This window comes from Ambystoma mexicanum, chromosome 2p (genome assembly GCF_040938575.1).
Source record: "Ambystoma mexicanum isolate Mex_15411 chromosome 2p, UKY_AmexF1_1, whole genome shotgun sequence".
NCBI classification, from domain to species: domain Eukaryota; kingdom Metazoa; phylum Chordata; class Amphibia; order Caudata; family Ambystomatidae; genus Ambystoma; species Ambystoma mexicanum.
The window spans coordinates 1,254,870,276-1,254,883,996 of NC_090923.1; the positions used below are offsets into that span (position 1 = coordinate 1,254,870,276).

The window sequence follows — 13,721 nt, forward strand, 5'->3', positions numbered from 1 at the left end:
TCGGTCGCCCGGGACCTTCTGTGGTGGGCCGTCGAAGGCAATTTGATGAAGGGCGCTCCATTTTGGCTTCCCTGGCCGGAGGTGACGATCGTGACGGATGCATCCCTCACGGGATGGGGAGCTCATGCCAACGGGCTGACAGTCAGCGGTCGTTGGTCTCCGTCGGAGTCCAGACTCCATATCAATCTGTTGGAGCTGAGGGCCGTCGGGCTAGCCCTGAAGGCTTTTCTGCCGTCTGTGCGAGGGAAGACTGTCCTGATCCTGACGGACAACACAGTGGCCATGCACTACCTCAACAAAAAGGGGGGGGGGCAGGGTCACTTCCTCTGTGCAGAGAGGCGATGCAGCTCGAGTTCTGGGCCATCCAGCAGGAAGTTTCGATCTCGGCAGTTCATCTGGCCGGAGCCGAAAACGTGACGGCGGACGCTCTGAGCAGGCAGAGCGCGATCTCTCACGAGTGGGAGTTGGCTCAGGAGATTCTCCTGGAGATCTTCGCCCTTTGGGGGACCCCTCAAGTGGATCTCTTCGCCTCCAGTGTCAACCGGAAGTGCGAAAGGTTTTGCTCGCGGGAATTTCCTCCAGAAGGAGCCTTAGGAGACGCGTTCGTGGTGGAGTGGTCATTCCCGCTGCTGTACGCGTTTCCTCCAGTCCCCGTCATCCCGCAAGTGCTGCGGAGGTTACGGAAGTTCGGTTCCCGGATGATCCTCATTGCCCCGGCGTGGGCTCGGAGGACGTGGTACCCGGACCTTCTCGACTTATCCATCTGCCCTCCACGTCGTCTTCCCGACCGAGACGATCTGCTCTCACGGGAGGGGGGTCAGGTTCTCCATCCAGAGGTCAGATCCCTCAACCTTCACGCTTGGCTTCTGAAAGGTTGAGGTATAAGGATTGGGACCTCCGAGGACGTGATGGAGGTGTTGCTTTCGGCCCGAAGGCCGGCAACAAAGTCTCTGTACCGTTGCCGTTGGCGTAAGTTCTGCGACTGGTGCAGAGTTCAGAATGTGGATCCTTTTGCATGTGACATCCCCATGGTTCTGTCCTTTTTACTTTCTTTGGCCCACAGGGGCTTGCAAGTGGGTACCGTTAAGGGTTACCTGGCGGCGCTGTCCATCTTTAAGCGCTCGTCTGAAGAGTGTTCTTACTTTAAAATCCCTTTGATTTCACAGTTCCTGAAAGGGCTCACTAATGTGTTCCCTCCGTCACCTTTCCTGGTGCCCGGTTGGGATTTAAACCTGGTTCTTAAGTTTCTTATGGGTGCTCCGTTTGAGCCTTTACATTCTTGCCCTTTGAGGCTGTTAACTCTGAAAACTGTGTTTTTAGTTGCGGTTACTTCCGCTCGCAGAGTGAGTGAGTTGCAGGCACTTTCAGTTAAGCCTCCCTTCACTGTATTTCACAAGGACAGGGTTGTCCTTAGAGTTCGTCCTTCTTTTCTTCCGAAGGTAGTGACGGAATTTCATTTGGCCCAGAAGGTTGTTCTTCCGGCATTCTATCCTCCTCCGCATCCTGGTAAGGAAGAGGAGAGGCTCCATAGGCTTGATCCTAGGAGAGCTTTAAGCTTTTATGTTTCACGCATGTCCCGGGTCAGAGTGGATGATCAACTCTTTATTGGTTACGCTGGAAAGCGTTTGGGGCAAGCTGTGACGAAACAGACTTTGTCTCGCTGGATTATTTTGGCCATCTCGGAGTGCTACCGTTTGGCGGGTAAGGACCCACCGGCTGGCTTGCGGGCCCATTCTACCAGGGGTATGGCTGCGTCTACTGCCCTGCAGAGGGGTGTTCCTATTCGCAACATCTGTGATGCAGCCACCTGGGCTTCAGTACATATATTTGTACGTCACTATTCCCTTGATTCCATCCGAGCACAGGATCTGGCCTTTGGCAAGGCAGTCCTTTGCTCTGCTATTTGATTGGCTATTCTACATTTTGATTCTAAATTCTTTCCCTCCTCCTTGCTTTGGTACTGCTTTGGGAGTCTGTCATAGATATGGAATACGTCGGAGGACCCAATCCCCTCGAAGAACAAGTTACTTTCTTACCTGTTAACGTTCTTTCGATGGGATGGTCCGACGACGTATTCCCTATCGCTCCCGCCCGGCCTTCCCCGCTGCAGAATTTCTTTTGCGATTGCAGCTTACGTTCCGCAAGGCTTTGTGTCTGACTGGCAGTTGACTTATGTCACACGTTCTGGGGGAAAAAACTACAACTGAGGCTATGGGCGTCGTGCGTCCTACTTATCACATCGGATGACGTCGGACGTCGGAGGAGGTCCTCGACGACGGCGCATCGACGTCATCGACGCAGGACGCAGATGCCGAAAAAGTTTCCGAAGCAGCACAGCTGTGGTGATTACATGTCATAGATATGGAATACGTCGTCGGACCATCCCATCGAAAGAACGTTACCAGGTAAGAAAGTAACTTGTTCTTCGATGTGCAGGAGCTAAAACCAGCTCCTGGGCGTAGGGCACCTATTAGGCAAGATGTAACGCTGTGGAACCAGGTGCCGAGTACCTAGCACATGGCAAACCTAACTTCCACATGAGTTGCACACTTACATTTTTTAATCCGTTATTTATGATTCATAATGTTTAAATGTGTACTAGATGTGTCCCAATTCCTCTTTATTAAAATACTCAGTTAAAAATGTGTCATATGCATGCTTATAAGGCATCAATTGGGCTGGGGAGCCAAAAGTAGCTCCTGGCAACTGTTACTTTCAAGCTACCCACAAGTGAAATGGCTCGTAGCTCCGCTTAATTTCGAACTTTGCTCTTTCTCACTATCCCAAACTCCCACAGCAATAGTATGAAACTCCAAAAAAGACGCAACCAGATTATGAAACCTTGTAATGCTGCAGTAGTGTCTCCTACATTAAGTAGCTCCTCTGCAGAATTGTATAGATTGTTACCAGGCTCGTGCCTGAACTCCAATGGGCATGTCCTACTGTAGTGCAGGGTTGTGCAACTCCAGGCCTCGAGTGCCAGAAACATGTTGTATTTTCAGGATACCCCTCATTAATATTCATGAGAAATGTGCATACAATGATTTTCAATGGTTGCAAATGTCTTCTCATGAATATTAATGAGGGATTACCTGAAAACCCTGTCAGGGATCCGGCCCTTAGTCCTGGAGCTGGACAACCCTGCTGTAGTGGAATGGATGTGTTTGAAGCTGCCCTCCCGGCAGGAGTACTTGAGATGTTTTCAGAAGCTAATTCCCCCCCCCCCCCCCATGTTCCCTTACTGTAAAATAACTACCTTGTTGGTTTGAGTGGCCGGGAGAGTGGGATGATGGGCAGCTTTGAGAACAGAAAGTACGCTTTCATTGCCCACCTCCATGTCCTGCCTGCAAATGGGTAGTTGAGGTCCGACTCATGTCGACTGCCTGGTCTGAGGTTTAAGTTTCTCACTGATGGCCAACAGTGCTTGGGCTATTGGGGTGTGGTGGTTGTTTCTTGCCTGGCCCATCAACTGCCTTATCCTTTGCTAGAACTGTGCATGGAGGTCCAGACATGTGTGAATGAGCATGTCTGTTATGCCTGGCATCTGTTAATCATATGGCCTCAAATGAGAATGCTTGAAGAGGAGCCCGTTTAGTGCCAGCGATGTGGGCTTTGTGTGGGTACAGGTTTTCTGTGAATGCAGCTGCTGCTACCAGTTAGCCTCTTGCTGCAGCATAATTTTTCTGGGGTTTACATTGGACTTGCACTGCTTTCTGCTTCCCATCCAAATAGCATGCTTTCTGTGACTTGCTGACTGCCTTAGCTTTCATGCTGGAGCCCTGCCTCACCCTCTAAACCTCACAACAATTCAGGAACATGAACTGGAAGGGCCAGATGGAGATTTCACAAATTGCGCTAATTGACCATTACGTGAAATTCGAGCACTGTGTAATAATGATGAATGGTTCCAGTTGTTAGTAATGCCTTTGTTCCTTTAAATCGAATGCTGAAGTTCCCTTGCAAGATTTGGATGTTAATTCTAACACGGATATGTTCATCAAGTGACTGCCCTACAGAACTGCTGTAATCGCTAGCTGTAGGCTGAATTAGAACTGTTCTCAACATTGTTTGTGGCTGTCCTGGAAGCTAAATGAATCCACAATGCTCATGGTTACAATCCTAGGTTGCATGGGGCTGCCGGTAACTATGCTTAGCAGTATCTGTTTGAAGTAGAATAATGATTTCATAACTTATATTTTAACATCCCTCTGTATACGTCGTGTCTAAATGGATAATGGAAATGGGGTGCATCTGCAGGATTGCATTGTACTTCCAACTAACGGACAGTTGATTTGAAATGTAACTATTTGGACAAATTGTTTGTTGGGCGCGGGAAGAGTATACTTCGTTCTCATCAAGGAGAGAAGGGATGGTGCACTGTCGACCATATTGCTAGGATAATTGATTGCATGTTTTCTCTGAAACCAAAAGTATTTCGGGCAAGGGGTTATCTTTGCTGTCAGCTCTGTCAAGAAGTATGATAATGTAATTGTTGAGCCAGGTATTCTTTACAGTAGACTATTGAAAGCCCTTTCACCATCAGACCTCTGTACATTTGTTGCACAGAAGTCCTGCATGTGTGGAGGACCTTATACCGGGTACAAGAGTTTTGGTGCCAGGTTTCCACATACTTCACTCACTAGATTGCCATGCCATTTCACCTTCCAGCAGCAGTGGGCTATCCCAAATTGTGTATGGGAGTAAAGACCCTTATCTTCTGTTCAGGATATCTCAAAGATCAGTCAATTGGCAAGCATGCCATTCCCAAACTGCAGAATTGAGAAGGCTCCCATCTGTGAAAATGACACTTAACATGTGGACCCCCGACAGCCTTCACTTATGCTTTTACTATGGATTTTCTGTATTTTCATTTTCAATGTATTGCGTGACTTTCCATTTTCCCAAATGTATTTTTCATCTTGCACTGTATCTGACTTTATATTATGGGAGTTGTGGAATTCCAGCGATGCCCCTGCAAAGATTGGCTCCCTGTTCCCAGGCAACAGCTGCCAACTTTACAGCCAGGGTAAAATCTGTAGCCTGGGAGCTGACCATTTGCTGAGAAACTTCCTCCCCAGGCCTGTTTGCCCACCTGTCTCACACCTTGTGCACTCCTTCCCCAGAAAGCACCTGTCCCTGCAATTGTTTGCCCTACACCCTGCACTCCTGCCCCTTCCTTCTTGGACCCTGGGAACAGCTTAATTCATCATGGAGTTTGGTGTGGGGGGGCTCTGTATGAGGGGGAAGTGACAGCCTTATAAGCGTTTGGAGAAGAGGCTCTAGCGCTCTTTCTGGTTGCTGGCATTTGGGGTGCTGGACGTGTGGTTGGTAGCAGAGAAGCTGCAGGGTCCCTTCTAGCAGGTACCATTTCCCCTCTCTGGCCATGTCCTTCTCCCCTGGTTCCCCTTCCTCCCCAGCCTGCACTAATTTGCCACCTGGCTGCCTCTGCCCCCTTTTCTCCTCCCTTTTTTCTTTTTCTCCCTCTTGAACACTTTCTCTTTTCTCTCTCATTCCTCCTCTTTCTCTCATTCCTTTTCCCTCACTTTTTTCTTTTTCCCTCTACCCATCTCTCCACCCCCTGTGGGCCTGTTGCCAGTCTTTTGGCCAGCCCTGGGCCCAAATCTCTCCCTCCTTCTCTCAGCCATCACCCTCTATACCTGCCCCTTATTTCCAGGTTATATGTGATTTTACCGACCACAATTAGAGTGGTACATTTCATCACAATCGAAACAACAAAAAACACAGAGGGGGAGGCATTAATCCCTTACCCCACAACCCTTTATATATTTAATGTTTGCTGTGCTTTTCAGTTTTATAGACTGCAGTGAAATTTACCACTCTGTAATGTTTTAGATTAATTGACTGGGTACCTTCTTTCCCCTCGCCCACTATCTCCTCACTGGCTATTTTCTCAATCTCACCTCCTTCCCAGCAGTTTACACTCAAACATTTCCCTCTTCCAACTCGTCCCTTCCTCTCTTGGTGTCCCTTCTCCCCCACTACCCCCTACATCCAATAATTGTAGACTGCAGTCTCTGCAGTACAGAAATATACGCCTGCGCACATGGACCAATATGTCCTGTTACCCCTGGGGCAAGGCTACTGGCACCATAGCATGATAACCCCTTGTTATGACCACAAAGCGCAATCCTTAAACACAATGTATCTCACCTGAGTGTGGTTGCGTCTGCCAGTTGTGAAAATGGGGAGCCTTCCACATTCCACACCAGTCCCTGGTAAGAGCCTGGTGAGGAATCTGGGAAACCCTCCTGGGGGGGGAAAGCCTGATCAAAGAACAGGGCGCCTGCACAGAAGAGTACATCACTATGCTGTCAAGCGAGGTTGTGCAGATATGATGAATTCCAGGAGTGCATGCGGAGAAGAGCTGAGGGTATGCTTCCAAATAAATGAACCTGGGCCAAAACGAAGAATGTAGAAATCCGAGGAAAGGGGATTGCAGAGGCTGCAATAATAACAAAGAGGGAATTTGGTAGGGAAATGTCAATGTAACACACTAGGGAATGGATGGCACTAATACTGATGTGCGAGCTCGGAACCTTTTGATATGTGCAATACAAAAATAAGAGGCAGCCCTTGTGCTGAACGAGCAATGAATTGTGCACGGGCAGTGCGGCACAACGTAGAAATTAAAGGGCTTCAATAATATTGTGTGGGGCTTGAGAGAGTACGGAGAGCGTGCACAACTGGGAAATGCGGGAGCAACAGCAATGCAGGGCGGGCTCTCGAGGGAGTGCAGGGAACGTAGCAGAAACGGGGGGAAATTAAGCGCTAACTTCATGAAAGATGAAAAATGACAGATGCAATACTGGTGGACGTGTTGTGCAATGAAAAGGAACCACAGGCGGAACAATGTCCAGGCGTCACACGGCGATGGTGATCCCTTTTGGAAAGAACTAGACCGCTGAAGATAATTCTCAATTAGGGAGCAATCGGACGCCATCTTGGAAGACAAATTGATATATCTTACTCCCATTCTCTTCCATTTGGGCCAAAGTGACCAGGAGGGGGGTAACGATTCATGACACCGCTCTAGGCATGCTTGCTGCCAAGCCAACTCCCAAATTCGCAAGCGGAGTGAGTGAATTCTCGGCGCCTGACCCGTGGAAACCTCCCAGCCAAACCCGCTAGCATCGTTGCCAACTCCACCTTGGCCAACTCTCCAGCCGCCACTACGCAGCCTTCTTGGACCCAATTTGTTCAACCAGGCTCTCTTATCCTCCTACCTCAAGATCTACGATGCTCCCACTGGTCCAGAGCTCAAGCCCTGGCCACTCGCCAAACATCTGTCTCCAGCACACCACAACTAGGCCACAGATATGTGCCATGGACACTGCATCCGCACACACTCAGACCAGCACTGTCACTCATAGCCAGCCTAACGTGCCAAGCCCACACCAGAACGGTCCCCAGCACCACTCACCACTTCACTAACCTAGCAGTAATTCATTCTAGTAACTGCCCTATCCATACACCAGGTGACTCCCCTACCTCCCCCGGCCCCTTTACCACCAATACCAATCATCCCCAAGCACGATTCTGCCAACCACAGGTTACCCAACACTAGCAAGCACCTACCTATTCCCTCAGCCACCCCATTAAAAGGAGCACTCGCAAATGCTGGGTCTATTCTTGCTCACTCGCTGGACATCTCATACCTAATTACAGCCAACAATCTTGACCTGCTAGCCATCTCGGAAACATGGCTACACGCTGCCGCTGGTCTTAAACTGTACATTGCAATACCGCCAGTTTATGCTAGGCTCCGTAAAGACAGACAAGACTCCAGTGGCGGTGGAGTAGCTATAATCGCTCAAGAGTCTCTCCCCATCAGAGAAATCTGCACCTCCACTACCCAATGGAGAGTTATTGTTGACCAAATGCTGCCAATCCCACACCACCACTATAACTATCCATCTGGTCTACCCAACTCCAGGTCCACTGCTCACCTTTGAAGAGGACATCCTGCACGTTCTTTCCACCAACACAAAACCGATTTCCAAGATCCTACTCCTTGGTGACTTGCATCTAGGCTTTAATGACAGGGATGACACCAACGCCATGTCCTTAGCCAGCTCCCTTACCACACTTGACTTTACACAACGAATCCTCAGCCCCATGCACTCCAAAGGACGCATCTTGGATTCTCTTGCTGACCTGAACTGCCATGTCAGTTAATTCCAATCTGCCTTGCCCCTGGACGGACCATAAAATCACATTTTCCATACTTGCCTCCTTCCCCAAGCCTATGCCTCCTTTGCCTTTACTGTCTACTTTAGCTGGGAGCTCCTAACCTAACAAAAGACTGCATCCTACCTATGTTGGGTGAGCTGGAACCCTCACAGCCACAGCTTTACAACCCTGCCCTCCTGTTAGAACTCTACAATTAAACCCTCTTGTTTGCAGTAAACTCTATTGCACCCCTCTCCCAACTCCAATCTAAATCCGCAACGCACTAAAAAACAAAAACACGCCCCCAGCGATAACTCGCAACCTCCCTTCGCTTTGCTGGACCTGATGCAATTTCACTTTAAACCAGTTACAGAGGCAGAGATTACACTTCTTATGAAAGGACTCAACCCCTCCCGTTGCCAAAGGGATCTGTGCCCTGCCATTGTCATTAAGGACCGCGCTGAAGCCCTCTCCATTCATCACTACTCTCATCCATGCTACTTTCTCTGCCTGCTCGGTGCCGACCAGCCTGAAGGAAGCCTGGGTTCTCCCACTGCTCAAAAAACCCACCTTAGACCCTTCCATCCCCATAACCTACTGCCCGATCACCTCCGTCACCTTTCTCAAGATCCTGGATTGGGCAGCCTATCTCCAGATCCAGCTTTACCTTGAATCCAACAATATCCTAGGTCTGCAGCAATCTGATTTCCGACCTGGCCATGGCACGGAATCTACGCTGCTGGATCTAAAGAAACGACTTGATGAGATCAAAGATGCAGGCAAGTCGGCACTCCTGCTTCTGCTAGACCGATCTGCAAACTTTGACCTTGTGGGTCACCAAATTTTGTGTCTGCACCTTGCGTCAGCGGCTAATGTCTTGCCTCAAGCTATCTATAGGAGCTCCTCATTCCTGGCTGACCGATCCATGTGAGACTTCTCGGATAACGCCTCTGCCCTCACACACCCTATCCTCATGCGTCTCCCTAACCCTTCACAACATTTTTACGAATCATTTGACTTCCAGGGTATCTCCTACACCAATTATGCAGATGACACACAGATCATCCTCCCCTCTAACCGAAAGCTATGCTAATTTAGGCACTCTGCACACAGTATACCAAATTGTCCAGGCCTGGATGGCGCCTCCCCTCCCTCAATGACGACAAAGCAGAGATTCTCCTGGTCAGCTCTCAAGCCCTACTCAACAAGTTGGGCAAGGCATACAGTACCTTTTTACTATCGATGGCATCCCTATTCCAAGTTCCAGCATCATGAAGACCTTGGTCGTGCACCTAGATGGCACCCTTTCCCCAACACGGCAAGTCAATGTCATTGCTACCTCAGCTGCACACACCACAAAGCTAGGAGACCTTTTCTTTCCACTGAACTGCCTCGCCATCACTTGTGTGGTCATCGCCTCGAGACTCGACTACTGCAATACCCTATCTGCAGACACCTCCACTCACATCAACAAACTTCAGGTCATTCAGAACAGTGCACTCTGGGCTGCCTTAAACATCCCAAGGTGAGCGTACCTATCGGCTGCCAGAAGAAATGTTCATTGACTCCCCTTGATTGAGCGCATCCTGATCAAAACCCCTAACCATCACCTACAAATGCCTATCCAACTCTGTCCCCATCTACCTGGCCCGAAGGCTAAAAAAAGCGCAATCTTCAAGACCTACCTGCTCCTTTCCCAGTCAGTCTTGTCAGACCAAGATGCAGACTATCGCTGGTGGGATGAGCTTCCCAGTCATCACCACCAAGAACTGGATCTCACTACCTCTTGCACTGAGATCGGAACAATCTTACTGGACTTTTTGTAAAATCCTCAAGACACTGCTCTTCTCACAAGGCTCCTCCCTGGGTTGAGCCACTTCACCTGGTTTGTTCTTCTGTCAATCTTGCAACCAGCGATTTGATGCCCAGAGGTTGAGAGAACTTTACAAATGTCAAAAATAAATAAACAAGGCTTCTCCCTGGGCCCCCGTGTCCAATGAAAGTGGGTGGGCTTAGCTTTTATTTCTAACATCAATGCACCACCTTGTGCCTGCAGCCCAGTGTGGGCAATTATCGGTGTCCAGTGTGCCTAACCTGCTTTGCTGGCGATAAGCCTACTTCTCTGCATGTAATAAATCTGTTCTGCAAAGACTTTGTTGCATTAGTTTGTGGTCCAACATTTTGGTGTAGCCTGCTTGTTCTTGCCTGAGGGGGGGAGCTCAGTCTGTCTGCCTCACAACACACCCTTGCTGGGTTTGTTTAATCCCTGGCCCAAAACTGGCTCTGCCTGGGGTCGCCCACACAGCCTTCCCCATTTTGGCCTGCCTCCCACGTCCATACATCGAATGACCATGCTATGGCCAGGGGCATAATCTCCCTGAAATTGAAATGCCTAACTGGTCTGATTCCCTGGTGGGACAAAAAAAACTGTGTTGGACATTCCTGGGCTCCTCGTACACTAATGCGTTATCGCCTTTACACCGATCTAAGATACTGGCATTCAGCATTCCCGTGTGTGCCTTCGTTCCTCCATCTCGGGACTGTCTTTCTCTGTGCACTGAGACTGCTGCCAATCTGTGTGCAGCAAGGTAAAAGTCTCTAATCTAGACTAATTTTATTGCAGGTGGGGGGTTAAGCTTTTGAGGTTTGCTTCTTGGTGGAACTTTCCCAAAATGCCTTGCTATTATTGGTTTTTACAGTTTCGTAGTCATCTATAGGTTGTAAATGAGTATCAAACCATACTGGAGAAGGACAAGTAGTCCTTCTCCACTTGAGGTTTGTTTCTGTTATTGATGAATGCTCACTCATCACCTCTTACGCTTTTGCAGACTACTGTGTGGCTTTGTGACTACTTCTAACCCCATAAATCACATGTGTGGAATTCTTCACTGTATAATTTCACTGTAATGGAGATTGAAGTTTTATAGGCACCTTGCGGACTAAACTCTGCTTTTGAAAGTGTTCTGGACAGTGCTCCATATAAGAGTTTGAAGTGGGAGTAAAATCATTGTTTAGGGAGTAAAATGTAAGTCCAATTCCCAATGAGAGTATTTTATAAGAATAATTTTTCACTAGGAAATGGAAATGTCTTTCACAATAATAATTCCTTTGCACCTGTTAATTCATACACATTTAAAAGATACAAGTTTACTTCTTCAATCAGGCAGTTATGATAGTAGTTTCTTCCTGTGGCACTATGCGCACTACAGGTCCAAACATATCCATGTAGTTGTGTGGGTGAAAGCAGGGGCTCAAGGGCCTATATGTCTGGTTCCTATTTGTTGGGAGTATTTTTACTTCCTATTTTTATTTTTTGGGAGTATTTACCTATAAACATGGCTGAAACACCCCTTATCTGTAGGGCTGGTTCTGGCTCTTCCTGATATTTTTACCATGTGAACTGGGGGGTTACAAGTACGCATTCTTTCCTTCAGTCTGACATTTTGGGTCACAGTTTGTATTTCTTTTGGATTTTGTAGGAGTACTAGACCATATGAAACGCCTACTTTTTTAAATAAAAATTACTTTATAAATGCTTTTCTAACTGAACATATTTTTATTTTCTTTAATTTAGGTGGGTCAGCAAACATATTAAGAAGCCAATTCGTTCTACTGTACTTAGCTTGGACTGGCATCCCAACAATGTTCTGCTAGCTGCCGGATCATGTGATTTTAAAAGCAGGTGAGCTGAAAAACTTGATAGGATAAACTTACTTGAAGCATTGTTTATCATTTATTTACTTTTTATTGCTTTTGAATGTATTACCAAAGCAACTCTTGAGTGCCAAAAGGTGCCTCCTCTAAGAAGACCTTTTGGAATTACAAAAAATCCCCAGCCTGGTTTAGAATATCCTTATTCGAGATAAAGGGACTTCTTAAAACGTCAGATAACCAAAGTTCCCACTCTTCATGATAGATGAACCCTTTTGATTCACACAAATGGGAGCTCAGATGATAAAGCTAGTACAGTTTAATAAGTGTACATAAAGTGTATAAAAGATTGAACACCAGACTTTGATGTGGAAAATATGTACAACTGAGAAAACGTTAATGGATAGGTGCAGGCGTGCCTGCCTTAATGAGGTTAGGCGATAGATGGATAGTGCACTGTAATAGGGTATGTGAGAGGCACTTTCTTTGCTTTCAAGATAGAACACGGATATGTTTTTGAAGTATCTTTTTGTTCTTGCTTAATGAACACAGAAGATGTTGGGCACTGTGTTAAATCCATGTATTTAAGAAACTCAACCATCAGCTATAAAACTCCAGTAACTATAGAACTTCCTGAAAGCACCTCCAATTCATTGGTACAGTATTGTGCACCAAACTTAGAATAGCCTTTCCTTCTCCAGAAATTGTATCTGGAATCCATTGGGCAGTTTGTTTCTGTCATCCAAGATATCTGCGATCTTAGCAATGGAGACCCAGCATACTGATTTACACGGTATCCTGTTGCTTTCTCAACAGTAATTACTCAGTGGTTATTTACTGTGGAGTCATTACTTCGAAATGACTGACGGATATGGGTATTTGTGGGTTAAGGGGTGAAAAAGAGGGTGGGGAGGTTTTTGGGAAGGGATGGTGAAGAAGGGGAAGGGGAGCATTGGGGGTGGTAAAAACCTTTTTGAAGTAATTACTTTGTATTAAATTATGACAAATTAATTACTGTCGAAGACATGGAACCGATTTACACATAGCATTGTGTGTTTCCTGGGTGCTTCGGGCATGATTGCAAATTATTGCTACAATGGTCTGAGGGGGCAGTGCTCCCTGTTTTGGGCCGCCTTTAGGATCCTTTGCCAGTGGACCTACAGGTTCTTTAGCATCAGACCAGCCCAGTTTCCTGATGGAGCCATTCTGCTGCCCCTCCCCTAAATTAACCTTGCTGATGGATGTGTCGGGCTGGGGTGATTGCCTTCAAGACCTCATGGTGAGTGGTCTTTTGAGGGTAGGGAGTTGCTACCATATCAGTGTTATGGACTTGTGGGCAATTGCTGCCTCTGATGGCTCTTCTCCCTTCTGTCATGTTAAGTCTAGCCTTCTCTCATGGAAAGTCTAGATTCTGTCTGAATGTACTGTTGCCATGCGTGATAAAGGGTGTTGTGTGAGGGTCCATCCGTGCAGGGGAAGCTAAGCTGATCTGGCTTTGGGCACCAAAGAATGATATGACCCACCTATAAGAGAAAAATAACATCTTGGCCTATGGCAATGGTGGATGTTACATGAATAGTAAAACATCAGAAATTCATGCAGATTACTTTTTGCATGGGGTTTGGTTGCCGGGAGTGGGTGTGGATTGGAACTTTCTACTGGTCTGTTCTCTCACCGCCTTATGCCAGTGAGGCAGAGGTTTGGAACCATAATTAGTTTGGTGGGCACTGATTCAGCATGAATGGCTTGGTATCCAAACTTTCTCCCGCTACCATGATCTTCTTTATCATGAAGCAACCAAGTACACAACTTTATGGTGTCCTTGTTCTCTGGTAGGGGGGGTCATGTGATCCAGCCGGCCCACTGTTTCCAGGCTGGTT

The 13,721-nt window shown here is 47.4% G+C and overlaps 1 protein-coding gene across 1 annotated transcript in view; it reads left to right on the forward strand.

The window, feature by feature from the left end:
- Positions 1-13,721, forward strand: part of ARPC1A (actin related protein 2/3 complex subunit 1A) — a 318,664-nt gene that overhangs the window by 146,534 nt on the left and 158,409 nt on the right. The window contains exon 5 of the mRNA XM_069645561.1: positions 11,765-11,872. Within this exon, the coding sequence (XP_069501662.1) occupies positions 11,765-11,872 (108 nt within the window). The remainder of the gene's footprint in view (positions 1-11,764; positions 11,873-13,721) is intronic.